We start from the raw sequence: 25,477 nt of genomic DNA on the forward strand, positions 1-25,477 counted from the left end.
ACAGAAATACTCCTCAGCACCCCACCCCCACTCCCCCTCAGACAATCCCGCAGGTGAAGATGGTGGTCCTGAGCTGGAGTGGTTACACGTTGTTTTTGGTTGTGAGGCCAGTTGAATGTCCTGACAAATTTTCTAAAACGACATTGGAGGCAGCTTATGGTAGAGAAATGCCAATTGCAAGCTCTCTCAAAACATGCGGCAATGTGTTGTGACAAAACTGCACATTTTAAAGCGGCCTTTTATTGTCCCCAGCACAATGTGCACCTCTGTAATGATCATGCTGTTTAATCAACTTCTTGATATGCCACACCTGTCAGGTGGATGGCTTATCTTGGCAAAAGAGAAATGCTCACTAACATGGATGTAAAAAAAAATGTGCCAAAACATAAAAAACAAAGTTGAGAAACACTTTGTGTAAAAAAATGTATAACGTACAGCGTAATGAATTACATCACGATGTAAACAGGGCATCACAACAAAACCTACACAACCACTGAGTTGCTTTGCAGAGTAGGTAGACATTGCTTAAACAGTTGCCCAATGGAACTTATGGGTCAAAAGCATTGGCTTCTCTAAACGATGATAGGGCTGTGTGTGCATGGCTACACGCAAGGCTTGCCAAAGCACCTTTATACTTTGTGTTATTACAGCAAGAAATGCATGTGCAGGGTCTGCCTTACTGTGTAAAGTCTAACTTCAACATATTGGCCAGGAACATAAGCAGATCATGTAGTAAACTATTTTATAATATTTTTAATTTACGAGGCGCTATAACAAAAGAGCCAAATACATGGGAAAGTGCCAAGTACTACCACTCTGAAAAATAAAAAACATCAGCAGCTCCATCCAAGTCAGGGCTAGTGACACTGATAGTAGCTTAAGGTCTGGTTTATAGAGAGCAATGGGAAAACTGATAGTCTTTTATTCATGTCCCATCAAACTGGAAGCAGGGGGGGGGGGGGGGGGGGGGATTATCTAACACTGTCTCAGGTATAATGATCTAGCATTACCAGCTCTCATTGTTCAAGTGGTGGATAATAGAAGGCCTGGCTGACGGAACACCCACTGTTATTACTGCAGTTTTCCACTTGAGTGCAAAGAGCAGGTCGTAAATTGTAGGTGCGGGTTTTAGGCTGAGAATCTGACAAGGTGATAATACATTGACCCAGTACCCAAACAACTGATGGAATGATTCCCCTCCAAGACCAGCACACTTAAAAACTATGCTGATTTTCATGGGTAAGCGTAGACTGTAATCCTTAGCAGAAAGTAAGCATTGAAAGGAACTGGCAGTTTAACATTTCAATCTGTTACAAAATATGAATATTTCAAAACAATTAAAAGATTCAAAGGCCACTTTACTGTTGTATAACAGCAATGTTAATGGTTCAGTGTGATCATTTCAAAACTGGATTGTGTCACTTGATCTCTAGGGATAGGGGGGGGGGTTTAATAACAATATCACAGTGGAAACTGACACTTTGTACTGTGCTTCAGTGCCGTGTTAACTGAAAGCATGCGCCTGCGCGCACGCACAACGCACATGGAAAAACTGTCCTGCGAATTCTCAGATCTTCTGCCCTTTGGGAGTTCTGTTTTTAAATGTATTTGTGAGACCCTCACCCTATCCGCTGCTTCTTAGAAATACACAGAACCTCAGATGGAAATACACCGTTTCAGTGGTAGCTTATTAATAACCAGTTACACTTGTACCCTTATAAAGGGTTGAAAATGGCAGATTTGGGGACTAATAAGCACCTAAATTGGAACGTAGTGGCTGTACATTAGCATATTATATATGACATCATAGCTCTGGCTTTGCCTCTCCCAGCTCTGTACAGGTTTAGACGAACATAAGTTGCGTGACAAGACATTCCCCCATCCCTTCTGATAATTGGGCAACTTTTTTTAATAGTCTGAGGCAAATACTATAAATTAATATGAATTTGTTTTTTGAAAGATTAGACGCGGAGGACAATAAATAACACTGATGGCATACAAGCAAGCCAAACACCCGTGAGTCCAAACGTGTACTTCACATTTCCATTTACAGTGTCAACATTTATGATCACTATGTTTGATGTAGAGTACCAGTCAAGTTTGGACACACCTACTCATTCAAGGGTTTAATTTATTTTTTACTATTTTCTACATTGTATAATAATAGTGAAGACATCAAAACTATGAAATAACACATGGAATCATGTAGTAACCAAAAAGGTGTTAAATCAAAATATATTTGAGGTTCTTCAAAGTAGCCACCCTTTGCCTTGATGACAGCTTTGCACCCTAGGCATTCAACCAGCAGCACCTGGAATGCTTCTCCAACAGTTGAAGGAGTTACCACATATGCTGAGAATATAAAGAAAAATCCTTGAGTGAGTCCAACCTTTGACTGGGACTATATAGTTAAAAGTTGTCATTGCGTCATACACTGGGTTGTTCTGAACAGAATGAGCCTGTTTGTTTACTGTGAAGTTCCCGCTGCACAGGCATCCGAATGCACTCATGACTCCTTTCTACTCGCACAAATATTACGATCTGTTTCTCTGAATTGCCCTGTGAAAGCCTATCACTGTAAGAGTATATTCTATAACTTAGCTAGTCGTGTTGGCAAAAGAACAAGTCATTCAAATCATTCACACCTGACCCAGATTTATAATGGACCGTTTTGGACAGCGTAAACTGTAATTGTGTGATGGAGGAGACACAGGGATGTGTTCCAAACAAAACTACCAGTGTGCTCTCTAGTTCCTCAACGGCACAGCTAGGAGTGCTCAAAAAGTACTGTATAGTTAAATCTTCTTTGAGTCACAAAAGAGCATTTAAATTGCTTAGGACCTATGCACACTTGGAGGTGCGTGGCCACTTGGAAACACCAGTTAGTCCCCTCACTCAAGCCCATGTACTGTTTTTGACTTGTGTTGCACCTACCCCACATTCTCCAGGAATAGTCTTAACATGTTACTGAATGTATCCCAGAGTATTTTCAGATTTCGTCACTAACAAATGCGGCGAAAAGTACAGTAAATGTCACATGCACAAAATCAACAGTGTAATGTTCGGTCTTGTGTCTGGTGAACTGTTGTGTACACACCTTTGGTCTAATAATTTCTCCCATTATCTACAAACTGATATTTTTCTATTGCTAACATGATTATGCATATGCATTTCAAATTTGTTCTGTAAGAAACATTTCAATTTAGCCGTATAGATATAGGCCAATTCCCAAAAGTCTAAAGGCAATTATCCTGGAAGGATATTGACCACCATCCGTCAGAAGAGGAAGCCTGGTTATTCTATAGAAGTGCCTTCCTCGCCATCTTAAATAAGCATGCCCCGTTCAAAAAATGTTGAACTAGGAACAGATATACAAAAACATCCTGTGGCATTCTGCATTAGCATCGAATAGCCCCCGTGATATGTACATTTTCAGGGAAGTTAGGAACCAATGTACACAGGCAGTTAGGAAAGCTAAGGCTAGCCTTTTCAAGCAGAAATTTGCATCTGTAGCACAAACTCAAAAAGGTTCTGGGACACTGTAAAGTCCATGAAGAAAAATAGCACCTCCTCCCAGCTGCCCACTGCACTAAGGCTAGGATACATTTACCACTGATAAATCCACTATAATTGAGAATTTCAAAAAGCATTTTTCTACGGCATTGTCATGTCTTCCAGCTGGCTACCCCTACCCCGATCAACAGCCCTCCACCCCCCACAGCAACTCGCCCAAGCCTCCCCATTTCTCCTTCACCCAAATCCAGATCGCTCATGTTCTGAAAGAGCTGCTAAATCTGGACCCCTACAAATCAGCCGGGCTAGACAATCTGGACCCTCTCTTTCTAAAATAATCTGTCGAAATGGTTGCTACCCCTATTACTAGCCTGTTCAAACCCTTTCGAATCGTCTGAGATTCCAATAGACTGGAAAGCTGACGCAGTCATCGGTCCCTTCAAAAGGGGGAGACCCAAACTGCTACAGACCAATATCTATCCTACCCTGCGCCTTTCTAAGGTCATCGAAAGCCAAGTTAACAAACAGATCACCGACCATCTCGAATCACACCGTACCTTCTACGCTATGCAATCTGGTTTCAGAGCTGGTCACGGGTGCACCTCAGCCACGCTCAAGGTCCTAAACGATATCATAACCACCATCGATGAGACATTACTGTGCAGCCATATTCATCGACTTGGCCAAGGCTTTCAACTCTGTCAATCATCACATTCTTATCGACAGACTCAACAGCCTTGGTTTCTCAAATGACTGCCTCGCCTGGTTCACCAACTTCTTCTCTGATAGATTTCAGTGTGTCAAATTGGAGGGCCTGTTGTCCGGACCTCTGGCAGTCTATGGGGGTGCCACAGGGTTCAATTCTCGGGCCGACTATTTCCTCTGTATACATCAATGATGTCGCTCTTGCTGCTGGTGATTCTCTGATCCACTTCGAAACAGACGACACCATGCTGTATACCTCTGGCCCTTCTTTGGACACTTAACTAACCTCCAGATGAGCTTCAACGCCATACAACTCCCCTTCTGTGGCCTCCAACTGATCTTAAATGCAAGTAAAACTAAATGCATGCTTGTCAACCGATCGCTGCCCGCAACGGCCTGCCCAGCACCACTACTCTGGACTAGAGGTCGACCGATTAATCGGAATGGCCGATTAATTAGGGCCGATTTCAAGTTTTCATAACAATCGGAAATTGGTATTTTTGGACACCGGTTTGGCCGTTTTTTTAACACTTATTTAATATTTATTTATCTAGGCAAGTCAGTTAAGAACACATTCTTATTTTCAATGACAGCCTAGGACCGGTGGATTAACTGCCGTGTTCATATTTTTACCTTTTCAGCTCGGGGGAATCAATCTTGCAACCGTACAGTTAACTAGTCCAACACTTTAACCACCTGATTACATAGCACTCCACGAGGAGACTGCCTGTTACGCGAATGCAGTAAGCTAAAACTTAAACTTATCTTATAAAAAACAATCAATCATAATCACTAGTTATCTACACATGGTTGATGATATTACTAGTTTATCTAGCGTTGCATATAATCGATGCGGTGCGTATCGTTGCTCCAATGTGTACCTAACCATAAACATCAATGCCCTTCTTAAAATCAATACAGAGAAGTATATACTTTTAAACCTGCCTATTTAGCTAAAAGAAATCCAGGTTAGCAGGCAATATTAACCAGGTGAAATTGTGTCACTTCTCTTGCGTTCATTGCACCCAGAGTCAGTGTATATGCAACAATTTGGGCAGCCTGGCTTTTTGCAAACTAATTTGCCAGAATTTTACGTAATCATGACATCACATTGAAAGTTGTACAATGTAACAGGAATATTTAGACTTAGGGATGCCACCCTTAGATAAAATACGGAACAGTTCTGTATTTCACTGAAATAATAAACGTCTTGTTTTCGAGATGATGGTTTCCAGATTCTACCATATTAATGACCAAAGGCTCGTATGTGTGTTATTATGTTATAATTAAGTATGATTTGATCGAGCAGTCTGACAGTGGTGGTAGGCAGCAGCAGGCTAGTAAGCATTCATTCAAACAGCACTTTCGAGCATTTTGCCAGCAGCTCATCGCTGTGCTTCAAGCATTGCGCTGTTTATGACTTCAAGCCTATCAACTCCCGAGATTAGGCTGGTGTAACAGATGTGAAATGGCTAGCTAGTTAGAGGGGTGCGCGCTAATAGCGTTTCACACGTTACTCGCTCTGAGACTTGGAGTGGTTGATACCCATGCAGAGCAAGGGTAACGCTGCTTCGAGGGTGGCTGTTGTCGATGTGTTCCTGGTTCGAGCCCAGGAAGGAGCGAGGAGAGGGACGGAAGCTATACTGTTGCACTGGCAATACTAAAGTGCCTATAAGAACATCCAATAGTCAAAGGTTAATGAAATACAAATGGTAGAGAGAAATAGTCCTATAATAACTACAACCTAAAAATTCTTACCTGGGAATATTGAAGACTCGTGTTAAAAGGAACCAACATCGTTCATATGTTCTCAAGTTCTGAGCAAGGAACTTAAACGTTAGCTTTCTTACATGGCACATATTGCACTTTTACTTTCTTCTCCAACACTTTGTTTTTGCATTATTTAAACCAACTTGAACATGTTTCATTATTTATTTGAGGCTAAATTGATTTTATTGATTTATTAGGTTAAAATAAGTTCATTCAGTATTGTTGTAATTGTCATGATTACAAAAAAAAAAAAATTAAATGTGCTTTTTTTTGGTCCTCCAATAAATCGGTATCGGTGTTGAAAAATCATAATCGGTCGACCTCGACTCTGGACGGTTCTAACTTACAATATTTGGACAACTATAAATACCTAGGTGTCTGGTTCGACTGTAAACTCTCCTTCAAGACTCACATTAAGCATCTCCAATCCAAAATTAAATATAGAAATGGCTTCCTATTTCGCATCAAAGCATCCTTCACTCATGCTGCCAAACATACCCTCGTAAAACTGACCATCCTACCGATCCTCGACTTCGGCGATGTCATTTACAATAAAAGCCTCCAACACTCTACTCAACAAATTGGATGCAGTCTATCACAGTGTCATCAGTTTTGTAACCAAAGCCCCATATACTACCCACCACTGCGACATGTACGCTCTCGTTGGCTGGCTCTTGCTTCATACTCGTCGCCAAACCCACTGGTTCCAGGTCATCTGTAAGTCTCTTTTAGGTAAACCCCCGCCTTATCTCAGCTCACTGGTCACCATAGCAGCACCCACCCGTAGCACGCGCTCCAGCGGGTATATCTCACCGGTCACCCCCAAAGCCAATTCCTCTTTTGGCCGCCTTTCCTTCCAGTTCTCTGCTGCCAATGACTGGAAGGAACTGCAAAAATCACTAAAGCTGGAGACCCATATCTCCCTCAATAGCGTTAAGCATCAATTGTCAGAGCAGCTCACAGATCACTGCACACAGCCCATCTGTAAATAGCCCATGCAACTACCTCATCCCCATATTGTATTTTTTTATTTTGCTCTTTTGCCCCCGAGTAGCTCTACTTGCACATTCATCTTCTGCACATCTACCATTCCAGTGTTTAATTGCTATATTGTAATTACTTTGCCACCATGGCCTATATATTGCCTTACTCACCTTATCCAACCTCATTTGCACACACTGTATATAGACTTTTTCTACTGTATTATTGACTGTGTGTTTGTTTATTCCATGTGTAACTCTGCGTTGTTGTATGTGTCAAACTGCTTTGCTTTATCTTAGCCAGGTCGCAGTTGCAAATGAGAACTTGTTCTCAACTAGCCTACCTGGTTAAATAAAGGTGGGGGGAAAAATGTATATATTTTTATTTTTAAGCACCACAGTAAAAAGTCAAAATCATTGACTGACCTACATGCACCATATTTGCAAAGTGTAAGTGCAATTCAGGACACATGCAGCCAGCAGTTGACTTCCACTCAAAAAACTACAATTGTCTACGTTATCTATTGTGGCATCAATAAGGGATGGAGACAGGTGCATATCTTTGGCTTTACCTCTTGTTCCAGTCGCCATATCTGCCACCTTCTGAAAGGCTTCCAGGAAAGAGCCTGTGACGACGATAGTTGTCCTAAAAAATAAAAACAAATACAATGACACATTACAATTAAACCACTTTAAAAAAGGCATATTGCAGTGAAACATTTGATTTTCCTGTGTTTTAAATACAATCAGTGGCCAGTTTATTAGGTACATCCATCCAGTACCGGGTCGTACCGGCCTTTGCTTCCAGAACAGCCTGAATTCTTAGGGACATGGAAACATATCTCAATTGGTATCAAGGGACCTAATGTGTGCCAGGTAAACATTCCCACACCATTACACCACCAAGCCTGTACCGCTGAGACCAGGCTGGATGGGGCCATGGACTAGAGGTCAACCGATCAATCGGAATGGCCGATGAATTAGGGCCGATTTTACGTTTTCATAACAATCGGAAATCTGTATTTTTTGGGCGCCGATTTGCCATTTTTATTTTATTTTTTTGAATACCTTTATTTAACTAGGCAAGTCAGTTCAGAACACTTTCTTATTTTCAATGACGTTAGCAAATATTTTGAAAAACCTGTTTTGGCCTTGTCATTATGGGGTATTGTGTATGGATTTCTGAGGAAATGTTTATTTAATCCATTTTAGAAAAAGGCTGTAATGTAACAAAATGTGGATAAAGTCAAAGGGTCTGAATACTTTCGAAGGCTATGTGCAGCACTTCATTTTAAAAGCCTTGAATGGTCAAATCAGTTCGGTTTCCTGCTCAACCTGCGAGCAACACCTGTCAAACTCAGACATATACTAAAAGGAATGTCGATTTGCAAGGGACTAGTATTATCAGAGGTTCTTGTAGTTTGTCGAAAAAGTCATATTTCTTCCCCCGTCTGGAATTATTACTCTCCTACGTAAAAATGACCGACATCGCAGATTCAGACAGGACTTAAAATTACAGATGTAGTGCTCTTGCACATAATAGCATAACCTTAACATCACAGTAAAAGGAACAGTGCGTGTATCCCTTGCCAACTTAGCAAACTTGCAGGATATTTGTTAGCTAGCCAACCTTCCTACAGTAATTTAGTAAGTGTTACATTTTTACCATTCCCTTCAGGCTGGGTGCCATGTCACAACATGGTGATAAATAAACATTTTAAATAACGGTCATCCAACTCAGAATTACAAGTCAGAAACTGAGGCAACATCCTAGAGCTCCAACCAGACATTTTTCATTCTGAGCTTGTTTTGTTTGAGTTCACAGTTGTCTTGAACGCACCAAAAGTAATACGTTAGGGCGTGGCATACGGCATAGCTTTTTTACTAAGCAGTATGTGCTAAAGAGTATGTAGTACGATTAGCACACAGTATGCCATTTAAATAAGTAGTAGGCAAGTCAGATTTCAGACACGGCTTGTGACTGTTTTGATGGCAGGAAGGTCAGTCCTAAATCACGGTTAGGAAAACCCCTACATAACTACGTCTTAGACCTATTTTCTTATTGCCCTTTAGATGGAAGTTTCTGGGATTTTAAATCACTATTAAATGTAGACATTGTTCCCCTAGTGAGTATGCCATTGCTTTATATATTGGATTGTTTAACTGATCTGTTAAAAATAGACTAATCTGTAATTTGTATAGATTCTTTTGCAAATGTTCCAAAGTGGGAATCAATTTGTTTTCAATATTTTCAACCTAGTGAGTTTAAGTTAGGTAGAGTATTGTGCATTTCCAAACAGAGGTGAAACAGCTTCACCCACTCGTGTCTGGACTAGACTTTTCCCCAAAACAGCACTCTTGTACTGGCCTGAGGGGTATCCTATGAAGCAGGTTTGAAGAGTTATTAGCGAGGTAACTTTGGTAAATTCTGGATAAACTGTCATACGAAAGCGGCTCACCTTTCAGCCTGGTACATTTCAATGGCAACGAATCCTTCAGAACTAAAAAGGTTTTAAGGCATAGGCAGACCTGCTCCAGACAGCGTATCGAGTCATGGAGGACACAGCAACACTGTTCCTTGTGACGCTCCTTCCTTCAATCACTATTAAACGACGGACCCAAAATAAATCCAGAGAGACACACGACTGCTGAATCCCAAGTCAACCTTTACTCCTTACTCTAAGCAAATGGACATGTAGAGATATGGGGGGGGGTGTAAGCAAGCAATATGGTGAAAAATTAAACCAAGCTCATCGGAAGGCAATGTGGAACAAGTTCCATATTGCTAAAAACCTATGTCAGTAACCTCCTTGGGTATACAGGAGTAATTGTTTCGGGTCTAGGACAGGGCTCTCCAACCATGTTTCTGTAGAGCTACCATCCAGTAGATTTTCGCTCCAACCCTAATCTAGCGCCCCTTGATTCTAATAATTAGCTGGTTGATGAACTGAATCAGTTTAGTTACAACTGGAGTTGTAGCGAAAACCTACAGGAGGATAGCTCTCCAGGAACAGGGTTGGAGAGTCCTGGTCTAGGAGTTCATTTTAACATTCAGGAGTAAAGTGGGTGGCTAGCCTAAAGTACCAAAGAGACGGTGGCTTCAGAAAGTATTCACACCCCTCAACTTTTTCCACATTTTGTTGTGCTACAACCTGCATTTAAAATGGAGGCCCTTTTAGCAGGTGGAATGGCAGAGAACAATTCATTATTGTAAGTTTACAAACATATACTATGATAAATAGAATTGAAACTTGTATCTCACTACTGTAAATGGTGAAATACAGTACCAGTAAAATGTTTGGACACCTACTTGTTCAAGGGTTTTTCTTTATTTTTACTATTTTCTACATTGTAGAACAATAGTGAAGACATCAAAACTATGAAATAACATATGGAATAAACCTGGCGACCATGTCGGCGCATGCACGCTGACACGTTTCCTCCGACACATTGGTGTGGCTGGCTTCTGGGTTAAGGGGGCATTGTGTCAAGAAGCAGCGCGACTTGGTTGGTTTCGGAGGACGCACGGCGCTCGACCTTCGCCTCTCTATTCCTGTTTTATGACTGACCATTGTTCAATTCTGACACCAATTTAAATGTACCATTAACATCCCTAATACTAACCTAATTGACAGAATGAAAAGGAAGCCTGTACAAACAAATATTCCAACAAGGAACTAAAGTCATACTGCAAAAAATGTGGCAAAGCAATTAACTTTTTGTCCTAAATACAAAGTGTTATGTTTGGGGCAAATCCAATACAACAAATTACTGAGTACCACTCTTCATATTTTCAAGCACAGTGGTGGCTGCATCATGTTATGGGTATGCTTGTAATGGTTAAGGACTGGGGAGGTTTTCAGGATAAAAATAAATAAATGGAATGGAGCTTAGCACAGGCAAAATCCAGGAGGAAGACCTGGTTCAGTCTGCTTTCCACCAGACACAGATTAATTCACCTAACAGCAGGGCAATAACATAAGGCACAATCTATAATCTATCCATGGTTGCTTAGCAAGGAGACAGTGAATGTTCCTGAGTGGCCGAGTTACAGTTTTGACCTTCTTGAACATCTACGGCAAGACCTGAAAATGGTTGTCTAGCAATGATCAAGGACCGATTTGACAGAGCTGTTAGAACTATGAAAGTCATAAATTTGCAAATGTTGCACAATCCAGGTGTGGAAAGCTCTTAGAGACGTACCCAGAAAGACTCACAGCTTTAAAATCACTGCCAAAAGGTGCTTCTACAAAGTATTTACTCTGGGGTGTGAATTTCTTTGTAAATGAGATATCTGTATTTCATTTTCAATACATTTGAAAACATGTTTTCAATATCCTTATGTAGTGTTGTGTAGATTGGTGAACAAATATTAAATCAATTTTGAATTCAAGCTGTAACATTTTGAAAAAGTCAACAGGTATGAATACTTCCTGAAGGCACTTGTTAGTCGGTCTGCTTACTCCTAGAGTGGTTGAGCAATGCAGTGCCCTGCCCTCCAGTTGCCTTGACAGTATGCTAGATTAGCGCCAGTGCTAATTGGGCATGAGTGAAGCGGACACGGTGATGTTTTTATCAACTCAAGTGGACCGCAGGGAGTCATTATCCTCATTTTCAATTTTCTCCCGAGGGCAGTGAGGCAGTGCTGTGGCCAGAATATATGCTGACCCTGCAAACATGACCTTCCATTTCATATGAGATCTCTATACAGAGTCGTATCTGGCCATGATATCTGCAGGAAACTGGCTGTTATTTTATGTCATTTGGGGATGGGTTTTCAGTCATTACTTCACTGTTCATCTTTGGCACATGCAAACACAGATCCTTTTTGCAAATGAATGGATATTGATTGAGAGGGGTTGCAGAAGCAAGGGTTAGTTCTTACCTTAGCTGGGATTGCAGCTTCACTCCTTTTGTTACAAAGTCCTCCCAGGCTGGATAACTAGCCTGTAAAGAAAACGCATGGGGATTAGATGTTAAAAACAGTAGTAAATCATTAAATATATAGGACATAAACATTTCATGTCAGCAGCTACTAGACCATTCTATGATACTGCAATTGCTTAGATGATTTAACTCAATCAAGTTTGCCGTCACTTTTAATTGGATGTTTAGGATATTGCCTGTTACTGGGAAAAGGAGTGGGTCAGGGAGGCTTGAACAGTCAATAGGGCTGCTGCATTGAACCAGTTGGAGTTCAAATCAAATTGTATTGGTCACACACATTTAGCAGCATTTATTTCGCATGTAGCGAAATGCTTGTGTTCCTAGCTCTAATAGTGCAGTTATAATGCTAGTTTACTAAGGGGTTCTTCTGTATGTGAAATTAAATATAAGGCTGCGGCTGTCTGTCAAGTCCAAATATTTCAGAGGCAAAAACATAGCACTGGCTACAGAACATGAGTAGAAATGAAAGCCTAAACATCACAGAGCCAACTAAAGGACCACTGCATGGTGCACAAAAATAAGTAAAATTCTATAGAGATGATTCAATGTAAAAATAGAAACAGAGGTAGGCCTAGCCAAAACTTGGTCACCTGGTAATGGCTGACCCAAGCCGCTGTTGATAAAATGTGGGGTGGATAATGCCGCTTAGACAATAAGTCTCAAACGTTTAGCCTCTTATCGGCCGAGCCAAGCTGTTCGCTCCCACTGCAAGCACGCACCTCAGCTGAATTAAATATATTACACCACAGGAGATGAACCACCACTGAGGCCAGTCAGTCACTTTTCCCTTTGTCACATTTTAACCTAAATTTGCTTACATTTATTTAACAAGGCTAGTCAGTTAAGAGAAAATTATTATTTACAATGACGGCCTACCCCGGCCAAATTGTGTGCCGCCCTATGGGACTCCCAATCATGGCCGGTTGTGATACAGCATGGAAACAAACCAGGGTCTGTAGTGATGCCTCTAGGACAGATGCAGTGCCTTAGACCGCTGTGCCACTCAGGAGCCCCACTACATTTCATAGAACTTGCTTTATATGAACATGGAGCTTCCATTACTAAACTCAACTTCTCCATTGGAAAAAAGCTAAAAATAGAATGACTACACTCTTGTTGCTCAGACAACGCCATGACTGTAGTCACCTGCTATTCCTACAAATCTGACAACCCTAATCCTGCACTGTTCAAGTGACCATTGGAAAAGGGGCCAGCGAAGGCAGAGTGGGCAGTCACTGATGCAAACTGGCTCTGGATGAAGAGAAGTCCACTGTGCCACTTGGATCATGAACCAATGCACACATGGATGTAACAGGTGGTGCTTGTTTTGTACCTTCCGTCTCCAAAAGGGGCTATTTGGTGTGTGACTGTCCACTAACAATTAAGAATCAAATCAACCTTTGTCCTTGGCCGAGGGAGCGATTGATCCAGAAAGCTACTGGAAGTAGTCACTACGAAACAAGGACATTAACTACAGAACAAGCAATGTATGCAATGTACAAATTAAAGAATTAATTTCTCCTTGAATTGTGACAGTAAATGCATTCACTGCATGCCATTTGCTTTCCGTTGACCTGCTTCAACAAACCAATCCTTATGTAAGTTCACAAACATGGCCCAGTGAGTAAACTGAGATAAGTCACATAATAAGCCTTTTGCTGCCCCAAGGCCAGTGAGAAAAAAAATATGCTTTTTCCCCCTGTTGGCAACAGAGCAATACAGCTGTTATGCGCTACAGTTTTAGGAGATGTGCTGACTCGTAGAGGTAATGTATTCTAGAGGAGGAAAATAAACTGATAGTGATCTCTATGGTGCGATTTCTGAGGAAACAAATAACATAACTCTAAACCGGTTTCTCAGCACAAACATTCTAGGGAATCCTTGTTTGCCTTTTAGGCTACATAGAATTGGGTAAGGTTGGGAAGTACTCAAAGTTTTATTGGGGCCGTTCCAACAAGATATGACACCAACCATCTCAGATTGTTCTGAAATCATTTATGTAGTTAGAAACATAAGATTATCATTCCTGCAACATTATTTGGAGAAATTAAGCTAATTGATTGGATCCAAATTGGTCATTTTAATTTCTAAGTTTAAAATAAATTCCAATAAATATACACTACCGTTCAAAAGATTGGGGTCACTTAGAAATGTCCTTGAAAGAAGGGCGGTTTTTGGTTTATTTAAAATGTCAAAATTGATCCGAAAACAGTGTAGACATTGTTAACTTGACGCACCCCATCCCATTAGCGGGATCATTTTCATCAACACGCGCTGAATTGCAGCGCACCATATTCAAATAAAATTACTAAACATATTTCATTTTCATGAAATCACAATATAGCAAAAAACAGCTTAGCTTGTTGTTAATCCACCTGTCGTGTCAGATTTTGAGAATATACTTTACAGCAAAAGCAATCCAAGCGTTTGTGTAGACAAAACATTATGAACACCTAGCATCAAAGTAGCGTGGGATCTTTGATCATATTGATGATCTTCGGACGTTTTCACTCACGAGACTCCCAGTTACACAATAAATGTTCCTTTTGTTCCATAAAGATTACTTTTATATCCAAAATACCTCCATTTGTTTGGCGCGTTATGTTCAGAAATCCACAGGCTTGAGCGGTCACGACATCGCAGACAAATTCCAAATAGTAGCCGTAATTTCCACAGAAATATGTCAAACGTTTTTTATAATCCATCCTCAGGTTGCTTTTAAAATATATAATATATCAACCGGGACAGTCGCTTTTTCAATAGGAGAGGGAGAGAATGGCTGTCCCACTCTGTTGCACAAGCAAAACTCATGCGAACACCCAGCTATCCACTGACGCATGTTATCTTTCTCGCTCATTTTTCTAAATAAAAGCCTGAAACTATGTCTAAAGACTGTTGACACCTTGAGGAAGCGATAGGAAAAGGAATCTGGTTGATATCCCTTTTAAAATGGAGCGAAGGCCGGCTATGGAACATGGAGCTTTCAAAATAGCCACTTCCTGGTTCGATTTTCCTCAGGTTTTCGCCTGCAATATCAGTTCTGTTATACTCAGACGATATTGACAGTTTTGGAAACTTTAGTGTTTTCTATCCTAATCTGACAATTCTATGCATATTCTAGTTTCTGGGCCTGAGAAATAGGTAGTTTCAAATGGGTACATTTTTTCATTAAAAAAATCAATACACTGCACCCTACACTCAACAAGTTAATGCTTTAAATGACTATCGTACCCGCAAAAACATCAGTCTCAACGTCAACAGTGAAGAGGCGACTCCGGGATGCTGGCCTTCTAGGTAGGGTTGCAAAGAAAAACCCATATCTCAGACTAGCCAATAAAAACAACACACACTGGACAGAGGAACTCTGCCAGAAAGCCAACATCCCAGAGTCGCCTCTTCACTGTTGACATTGAGACTGGTGTTTTGCAGGTACTATTTAATGAAGCTGCCAGTTAAGGACTTGTGAGGAGTCTGTTTCTCAAACTAGACAGTAATGTACTTGTCCTCTTGCCCAGTTGTGCACTCATCTCGTACATCTCGTACAACGCTGTGCTAACATAATTGCAAAAGGGTTTTCTAATGATCAATTAGCCTTTTAAAATTATAAACTTGGATTAGCTAACCAATGGGACGTTGTGAGCACAGGAGTGATGGTTGCTGATAATGGGCTTCTGTACGCCTATGTAGATAATCCATTTAAAAAATAAATTAGCTAGTCATTTACAACATTAACAATGTCTACACTGTTTTTTCAAAATTAAAAAGTGCTTTTCTTTCAAAAACAAGGACATTTCTAAGTGACCCCAAAGTTTTGAATGGTAGTGTAGTACGTAACATCTGATTTGGACCAAACCTTGAGAGTGATCCAAAAAAAATTGTCAAAATCCACCCACAGTGCCCCACACAAACCCACCCCAACAACGATTATACAGTATCAGTTCTCTATGTCTGACTAGTATGGCGCTGCAGCTCAGAGTAGGACTATCCCTGACACATGAGTGGGTGGCTTTTGACCATTTCTTTGGATTCCTCATGCCTCATTGTTAGAAAAACTTGGTCCAAATCAGATGTTAAATATAGTACCTATGGGATATCATATGAATCCTATAGATAAAAACTTGCCAGTTTGGGTGCAATCAATTAGTTTAATTTCTCAGAGATCAAATTATATTTCAACAAAATCATTTTACAGGAATGCTAATCTTATGTTTCTAACTACATAAATGAACAGAAAAAGGTGAGTGTCAAAATCCTCATGCTTTTGAGGTGTGGGTGTGGGATGGGGAGTATAGCCTATAGCCTGCAGTTTTGTGCTTGTCTCTCACCTTTCAAACTGGTTTCAGTAGCAGAATTCAATAAAATAAATAATTTTACAACTTCATGAAATTATGAAGGGGAAAATAGCTGTAGACTACTTGCAGGCTAGAGAACTGTGTGCATAGCGTCTAAGCACCACTTGTAGCCTACCAGTGCAAATGGTTTGTACCAAAGAGGCTGCTTTCCTGTGTCTGAAAAAAGCTTGAAGTGATCCACCCAGGAGAGCCCTCCCTGTTTCTTTCATGGTTTCACTTCCTTGATTCTTTTTTCTCCCTAGTGAGTAGAGCTCTTCTGAAGTCCCTCGAGTTACTCTTTAAACTGCATGAAAGCCTTTGTATCGGAGTTGACTCCCGGAGAGAATCTATTACATTTTGCCGTTGCTATGGAAAGACGAAATGACGAACACACACCTTCTACACTCCTACTGGCTAATTATTGCGCCATTTCTCTGCCTCCAAAAACAGCATCAGGGTATGCCACTAGAACCTAACTGATCATTGATCCTGTTGAACAGTAAAGTAGCGGACTTTGCTCCATTCAAGCTGAAGCTCAGCTGTCCTTCATTCATGCCTAGAGCTGTACCAACAGCGGAGCCAGCCTGCTCCACTTATTGGATTAATAATTTATACAAAAAAGATGACGGTCCAGCTCCTCTCGACACTTAAACTGCTACTAACAAGGGCCCTTAGGAGGCTAGGGGAGCCCGATAGCCCAGTAACAAATCATACACCGACGCTGAGCATACTTTTCGCACTTCTCAAATACATTTTCACACTGGACGGAGAATGATGCACTGTCCTTATAAAGATAGATGGAACCTAAAAGGGCACTTGTTAATTGAGAATACCTGTGGATCACACAGTTAAGGTGGGTGCGTTTGGATACTACAATACCACAGTTTCCCACAGGGCTGTTCAGAGGTTGATGGGCTGTTAAATTCCAGTGATCCGTAGTACTGCATGGGTCCTGAGCAAACACCGGAGACCTGAAAGCCACCCTCACCATCCTCCAAATGCAAATTCTCTATCACCAGGGCTCGGCCCCTAGCATGGCCGCTCCCCGATTCCAAGCATAGATAAGGACACACTCAACAATTGTCAAAGTGAAAGCACGGTGTTACCTCTGCCCACAAATGACATGGAACCACTTCAATTCCGGGATCTCCTCCATAGGGAAAGTCTGAGGATGGGTGTGGATGGATAACAGTTGAGTAGCATGTCAACACGCCGACTTAAATTTCTTTCATCATATGCCAACAGCCCTGCGAGAGGGCGCATCAGATAGCAACAAGATTTGACAGTGGTGGCACAAACCCTATTACCAGGAAACTATGACTCAAGCTTTAGTCATCCTCCTGAAGTTCTCACTGTTCAGTATAGCATTTCGCTTGATGTTGAGAAGACCAGCTTTGAGTGCAGATTGCACAAGTAGGCTGCTGTAACATACAAAATGAGGGGTTCAACAAGGTTTCTTCTAAGCTCCTTAAAGTTCTTTGAAGAACCTTAAGGTTATTGGCACTGAAATGGTTCTTCCAAGAACCCGAAAGGTGGTGGGGGTTCTTGCAGGAACTGCCAAACTGAAACATTTGGATTTGAAAGGACAGCAGGTGCAGGCACTTACCTTAAAAATTGAGATCTTCAAATTTTTCAGTTAAGATTTGTCCCTCGAATGAACTAAATGTATGTTTTTTGATAATGATGCCATCTATATTATCATATTTGCGCAAATCTTTCTAAAACAGACACAATTTGATAGATATCTATCAACAAAAAGGTACAAATATGTAGGCTATAATAACTATGTTGAAGGCTAGCTGTATTGGGTGCAGATTACTGAACTGATCACTTTTATGTCTGCAGGTATACAGACGAGGCATACACAAGGTATGTACATTTGTATTGGTATGTTACGCAGATCACATTTACCACCTCTTCAAAACAGTTTCTCATTAACATTTACCACAAAATATTAATATTTGTGTGTGCATGTTGTTTAATCTGTATAATTTAAAAAAAAATCCAGACTCGACCCTCCCTACACCTCCGATCAATATAAGAGGAAACCTGTACAATCACAAAGCACTGCAAAATCATTCAGGCTATGGATACGGAGAATATCAACACGCCAGAGGATATACCCATTGGACTTGGGACTCCGCTGGGAGTTAAAATCCAAATTAGGTTTTTAATTCTGCTTTGCCACTAAAATCAAAATAAACAAACAATGACAACTAAAATGGTGTTATTGTTATGCATATCATTATCAACAATAATAAATAGGGGGAAGGGGGGTAGTTAACACCAAAAAGTTATTGATAAAGGTTTGAGGGTCCATTAAAAGGGGTTATTTGAAGAACCCTTTTTAAAAAGTTATTCCAAGGACTTAGGGTTTCCTCCAGTTTCAATTTGAAGAACCCCTAAAGGATACTCCAGGAACACTTTCATTTTTGAGTGTATAACGTCTTGATGTCTTAACCATTAGAATAGTACTGGCATGTTTACAGGTTGGGACCCAACAACTAGATTAAAATCAGCCAGCAACATCTTCCTCAATATATAGTCAGCATAGGATCATGTTAAATGATCGAAGAAAATGCACATTTAATGTCCAAATGTTAATTTATTGTGCTACAGTTAAACCAGCAAATCAGTGTGGCGCTCAAGACAAAACAATTGGCTTGTTAAAGTAAATTAATTTCCCCCACTCAGTTGCACCTGCAAAGAAAGCATCTTGCTCGGTTACAACCACAATACATAGACCAGGTCGGTGTTCTAGACTGGAGATTTCAGGAGCTGTTATGGCCAGAACAGCGAATTGGAGGACAGGGTAACCCGACAGGCTTTGCCCCAAGGCACTGTTCTCAGTGGCCCTTTGCCCAGTGTACAAGGCTACTGAGGCCCAGTGAACCAGCAGAGGTTGCTTCTTAATTTAAGGATTCGCCCCATTTATTTTTAAATTTTTGTCTAAAATGACATACCCTAATCTAACTGCCTGTAGCTCAGGACCTCAACCAAGTATATCCATATTCCTTATACCATTTTAACTAGTTGCTCCTACCCTCTACTTTTTTGAACATTTTGTTAAAAATCGCGCAACATTTCAGCGCCCTGCTACTCATGCCAGGAATATAGTACGTTCATATGGTTAGAATGTGTGTATAGGAAACCCTCGGACGTTTTTAAAACTGGTTAAATCACGACTGTGGCTATTACATAACGTGCGTTACATCGGAAAGCGCAGGAAAACCTGATCACAGAAAATGGAAATAAATATCCTTGCGCCACTTCCAGCAATTGTTAACAGTGAGCCGAATTAGATAAGACCGAGCATTCAACTCCCACAGCATCCCCATGCAGTCGAGTATCTTGTGAATTTAATCCTCTTTGATTCTTGGTTGAACCGAAAGAGGGGCACGACGTACCTCCGGTCTCCGCCCAGATCATTCCGGAAGAGCTCTCTCCTGAAATTTTTTCCAAGACGACAGCTAATGAATGTACATCGCCTACGGATTATTTTTATCGCTTATTAACGTTTACTAATACCTAAAGTAGCATTACAAACGTATTTCGAAGTGTTTTGTGAAAGTTTATCGTCTACTTTTTGAATTTTAAAAAATGTTACGTTGTGAAATCGCTGTTTTTTTCGTTTATCACACAGTCTACATATAACGATATCTTGGCTTTATATGGCCCGATTTAATCGAAATAAAGACCCAATAGTGTTTATGGGACATCTAGGAGTGCCAACAAAGAAGATGGTGAAAGGTAATGACTGTTTTCTATTTTATTGTGCGGTTTGTGTAACGCCGAAATGCTAATTATTTTGTTTACGTCCCCTGCTGTGCTTTTCTGTTGTAGTGTATTGGTGCATGCTATCAGATAATAGCTTCTCATGCTGTCGCCGAAAAGCATTTTAAAAATCTGACTTGTTGCCTGGATTCACAACGAGTGTAGCTTTAATTTGATACCCTGCATGTGTATTTTAATGAACTTTTGAGTTTTAACTAATACTATTAGCATTTAGCGTAGCGCATTTGCATTTCCAGAGCTCTAGTTGGGACGCAAGCGTCCCAGGTAGAGGTAAGAGGTTAAAGGAAACACTGAAGTTTGTGGAAATGTGAAATTAAATGCAGGAAAATAACCCATATCTAGTTAAAGATAATACAAAGAGAAAAAAACATGCGTATGTGTGTTCCATCTTTGAAATGCAAGAGAAAGGCCAAAATGTAATATTCCAGGTTAGGAGCTATTTAAATTTTGGCCACTACAGCAATGTGCAAAGTTTTAGACTGATTCAATAAACCATTGCATTTCTGTTCAAAATGTTGTATCAAGACTGCCCAAATGTACCCAATTGGTTTATTAATATATTTAAGTTCATAAATGTGCACTCTCCTCAAACAATAGCATGGCATTCTTTCACTGTAATAGCTACTGTAAATTGGACAGTGCAGTTAAATTAACATTTTATAACTAGGGGGCGCTATTTTAATTTTTGGATAAAAAAACATTCCCGTCTTAAACAAGATATTTTGTCACGAAAAGATGCTCGACTATGCATATAATTGACAGCTTTGGAAAGAAAACACTCTGACCTTTCCAAAACTGCAAATATATTGTCTGTGAGTGCCACAGAACTGAGGTTACAGAAAAAACCCAGATAAAAATACAATCAGGAAGTGCCGCATGGCAATGACTCCTTATATGGCTGTGGAGGAGCTAGGAGTCAGCTTACGTTTTACACGTTTTCCCCAAGGTGTCTGCAGCATTGTGACGTATTTGTAGGCATATCATTGGATGATGGTGGTCGCTTGGTGTCCTCCGTCGCAATCATTGCGTAATCTCCAGCTGCAGTATTTTTCCGTTTGCCTCTGATGAGAAACCGACTGCCACAAATGATTTTTCATCGAATAGAATTGTGAAAAACACCTTGAAGATTGATTCTAAACAACGTTTGCCATGTTTCTGTCATTATTATGGAGCTAATTTGGAAAAATGTTCTGCGTTGTGTTGACTGCATTTTCGTTTTTTTTTCTTAGCCAAACGTGATGAACAAAACAGAGCTATTTCTCTTACACAAATAATATTTTTGGACAAAATGAACATTTGCTATCAAACAGAGTCTCGTCATTGAAAACATACGAAGTTCTTCAAAGGTAAATTATTTTATTTGAATGCTTTTCTTGTTTTTGTGAAAATGTTGCCTGCTGAATGCTAGGCTTAATGCTATGCTAGGCTATCAATACTCTTACACAAATGCTTGTGTAGCTTTGGTTGAAAAGCATATTTTGAAAATCTGAGATGACAGTGTTAACAAAAGGCTAAGCTTGTGTTTCAATATATTTATTTCATTTGCGATTTTCATGAATAGGAAACGTTGCGTTATGGTAATGAGCTTGAGGCTATGATTACGCTCCCGGATACGGGTTTGGAGTCGCAAGAAGTTAACCTGTCGTTCTGCCCCTGAACAGGCAGTTAACCCGCTGTTCCTAGGCCGTCATTGAAAATAAGAATTTGTTCTTAACTGACTTGCCTGGTTAAATAAAAGGTAAAATAAAAAATAAAAAATAAAAAAAAAATGGGGCCGAGGTTGCAATACCTACAGCTTCCACACGATGTCAACAGTCTTGTCATTTGCCTAGGATTTGTTTCTTGGTCAAACGGACAAGAGACAGCCCATATCTTCCGGTCTCCGACCAGATATTTTGGTTGAGATTTACCCGGACATTATTTCAAGACGTACAGGCTATATAATATACATCGCCTCGTGATCAATTTGATCGATTATTAACGTTTACTAATACCTAAAGTTGCATTACAAAAGTATTTTATCGTCAACTTTTTTAATTTAAAAAAATGACGTTGCGTTATAAAACGCTGTTTTTTTCCTTGATCACACAGTCTTCATAGATCGATATCTAGGCTATATATGGACCGATTTAATCGAAAAAAAGACCCAATAGTGATGTTTATGGGACATCTAAGAGTGCCAACAAAGAAGATTGTCAAAGGTAATGAATATTTTATATTTTATTTGTGCGTTTTGTGTAGCGCCGACTATGCTAATTATTTTGTTTACGTCCCCTGCGGGTCTTTTTGTGTGTTGCATGCTATCAGATAATAGCTTCTCATGCTTTCGCCGAAAAGCATTTTAAAAATCTGACTCGTTGGCTGGATTCACAACGAGTGTAGCTTTAATTCAGTACCCTGCATGTGTGTTTTAATGAACGTTTGAGTTTTAACGAGTGCTATTAGCATTTAGCGTAGTACATTTGCATTTCCAGATGTCTAGATGGGACGCCTGCGTGTCGGGGGGACGCAAGAGGTTAACAAACTATAGTTCGCCAAGTCGGTTAGGACATCTACTTTGTGCGTTTCCAACAATTGTTTACAGACAGATTTCACTTATAATTCACTGTATCACAATTCAAGTGGGTCAGAAGTTTACATACACTAAGTTGACTGCGCCTTTATACAGCCTGGAAAATTAGAAAATGATGTCATGGCTTTAGAAGCTTCTGATAGGCTAATTGACATAATTTGAGTCAATTGGAGGTGTACCTGTGGATGTATTTCAAGGCCTACCTTCAAACTCAGTGCCTCGTTGCTTGACATCATGGGAAAATCAAAAGAATCGGAATGGCCGATTCATTAGGGCCGATTTCAAGTTTTCGGTGGCAGAACGACAGATTTTCACCTCTTCAGCTCGGGGGATCCAATCTCGCAAACTTACAGTTAACTAGTCAAACACAATAACGACCTGCCTCTCGTTGCACTCCACAAAGAGACTGCCTATTACACTAATGCAGTAAGCCAAGGTAAGTTGCTAGCTAGCATTAAACTTATCTTATAAAAAACAATCAATCATAATCACTAGTTAACTACACATGGTTGATGATATTACTAGATATTATCTAGCATGTCTAGATATGTTTGATCCAAGATGGCGTAGCAGTCGGACGTGTGTTTTGTCTTGTCCCGTCCTGTATAGTGTAAATATAGTTTTTCCTCTTTTTTTTTTTTTTCTGTATACATTTCGTACATATTTTAATCTCACTTTCCAACTACAGGCTGAATATACTCTCCTGCAACCCGCATCATCCAATGTGGTACGGACCTGCTTTTTCTATACTTTAGAATCGGAACCCTCATCAGAAGCTAGCCGCTAACTAGCTACTAGCTAGCCACTGCTAGCGGTCTTCAACGCTAACTAGGACACCAGCGCGACATCTACCCAAAGCATATCATACTGCTTTTTCTCTACCACATCTCCGGATTCCTACCGCAAGCTCTGAACCTTTATACCGGATCATCGTAAATAGCTAGCTGCAATCCAAGTGGCTACTCCTGGCTAACGTCTCTGTCCCAGAGCAAGCACCAGTTAGCCTGGAGCTAGCCTCGAGCTAAGCCCATCTCCCGACTAGCCGAAGAGGTCCAAAAATACCTAATTTGCCAATTGGCCTGGACCCTCTACTGACCCTCTACTGCCGACACGGAGCCCCGCCGATCCATCACGACTGGTCCGCCGACATAATCGTCCGAGGGGGTTTCAACAGGCTTTTCCGCTGCGACATCGCCAAAGATCCATCTGCTGGCCAAGGCCCGCGAGCTTTCTGAATCGCTGTATCTCCAGCTCACCGCATGAAGAGGAATAAACAGACTCACCCCATCGCGACGTCCCCCAAAGGTTAACTCTCTAGCCCTCGCTATCTCCCTGCTTGCTAATTCGGCCTGCTAACGGCTAGCTTGTCAAGCTCCGGTCCGCTAACTGCTACCTTGTCTAGCTCGGGCCTACGAACTGTTAGCTTGTTAGTACAGGCCTGCTAACCGTCTGAACCACCGCGTCCCAATCACTCTCTGAACCCATTTACTTTCTATCTCTTTTTGATTTTTAATTTGTTTATACCTTCCGGAAACCTGCCTCACCCAATGTGATACGGAATCGCTATTACTTTTACTCTTATTTTTATTTTTATGACACACTCAAGAACCTCCAGACGCTAACCAGCTACAAGCTAGTTAGTCATTGTTAGTTTAAAAAAAAAACTGGATAACACTCGCCAGCCCAGCCCCCCTGCCCATCCACCGCTGCCCCCTGGACACTGATCTCTTGGCTACATAGCTGACGCACGCTGGACTGTCCATTAATCACGGTACTCCTTTCTGCTTGTTTGTCTTACCTGTCGGCCCCGTTGCCTAGTCAACGCCATTTTACCTGCCGTTTGTTGTGCTAGCGGATTAGCCTCGCCTACTGTTTTTAGCTAGCTTTCCAAATTCAACACCTGTGATTACTGTATGCCTCGCTGTATGTCTCTCTCAGATGTCAATATGCCTTGTATACTGTTGTTCAGGTTAGTTATAATTGTTTTAGTTCACAATGGAGCCCCTAGACCCACTCTGCATACCCCTGTTACCTCCTTTGTCCCACCTCCCACACATGCGGTGACCTCACCCATTACAACCAGCATGTCCAGAGATACAACCTGTCTCATCATCACCCAGTGCCTGGGCTTACCTCCGCTGTACCCGCACCCCACCATACCCCTGTCTGCGCATTATGCCCTGAATATATTCTACCATGCCCAGAAACCTGCTCCTCTTATCCTCTGCCCCCAACGCTCTAGGTGACCAGTTTTGATAGCCTTTAGCCGCACCCTCATACTACTCCTTCTCTGTTCCGCGGGTGATGTGGAGGTAAACCCAGGCCCTGCATGTCCCCAGGTACCCTCATTTGTTGACTTCTGTGATCGAAAAAGCCTTGGTTTTATGCATGTCAACATCAGAAGCCTCCTCCCTAAGTTTGTTTTACTCACTGCTTTAGCACACTCTGCTAACCCTGATGTCCTTGCCGTGTCTGAATCCTGGCTCAGGAAGGCCACCAAAAATTCAGAGATTTCCATACCCAACTATAACATCTTCCGTCAAGATAGAACTACCAAAGGGGGCGGAGTTGCAGTCTACTGCAGAGATAGCCTGCAAAGTAATGTCATACTTTCCAGGTCCATATCCAAACAGTTCGAACTACTAATTTTGAAAATTACCCTCTCCAGAAATAAGTCTCTCACTGTTGCCGCCTGCTACCGGCCACCCTCAGCTCCCAGCTGTGCCCTGGACACCATTTGTGAATTGATCGCCCCCCATCTAGCTTCAGAGTTTGTTCTGTTAGGTGACCTAAACTGGGATATGCTTAACACCCCGGCAGTCCTACAATGTAAGCTAGATGCCCTCAATCTCACTCAAATCATC

The 25,477-nt window shown here is 41.0% G+C and overlaps 1 protein-coding gene across 2 annotated transcripts in view; it reads right to left on the reverse strand.

Moving 5' to 3' along the window:
* LOC115142873 (protein MTSS 1-like) overlaps positions 1 to 25,477 on the reverse strand; it is a 115,776-nt gene that overhangs the window by 78,885 nt on the left and 11,414 nt on the right. For both annotated transcript variants that reach the window (XM_029682675.2, XM_029682676.2), the window contains 2 exons: positions 11,854 to 11,915; positions 7,541 to 7,614 (listed from right to left, as the gene is read on the reverse strand). In XM_029682675.2, the coding sequence (XP_029538535.1) occupies positions 7,541 to 7,614; positions 11,854 to 11,915 (136 nt within the window). The remainder of the gene's footprint in view (positions 1 to 7,540; positions 7,615 to 11,853; positions 11,916 to 25,477) is intronic.

This window comes from Oncorhynchus nerka, linkage group LG15, assembly GCF_034236695.1.
Source record: "Oncorhynchus nerka isolate Pitt River linkage group LG15, Oner_Uvic_2.0, whole genome shotgun sequence".
NCBI lineage: Eukaryota > Metazoa > Chordata > Actinopteri > Salmoniformes > Salmonidae > Oncorhynchus > Oncorhynchus nerka.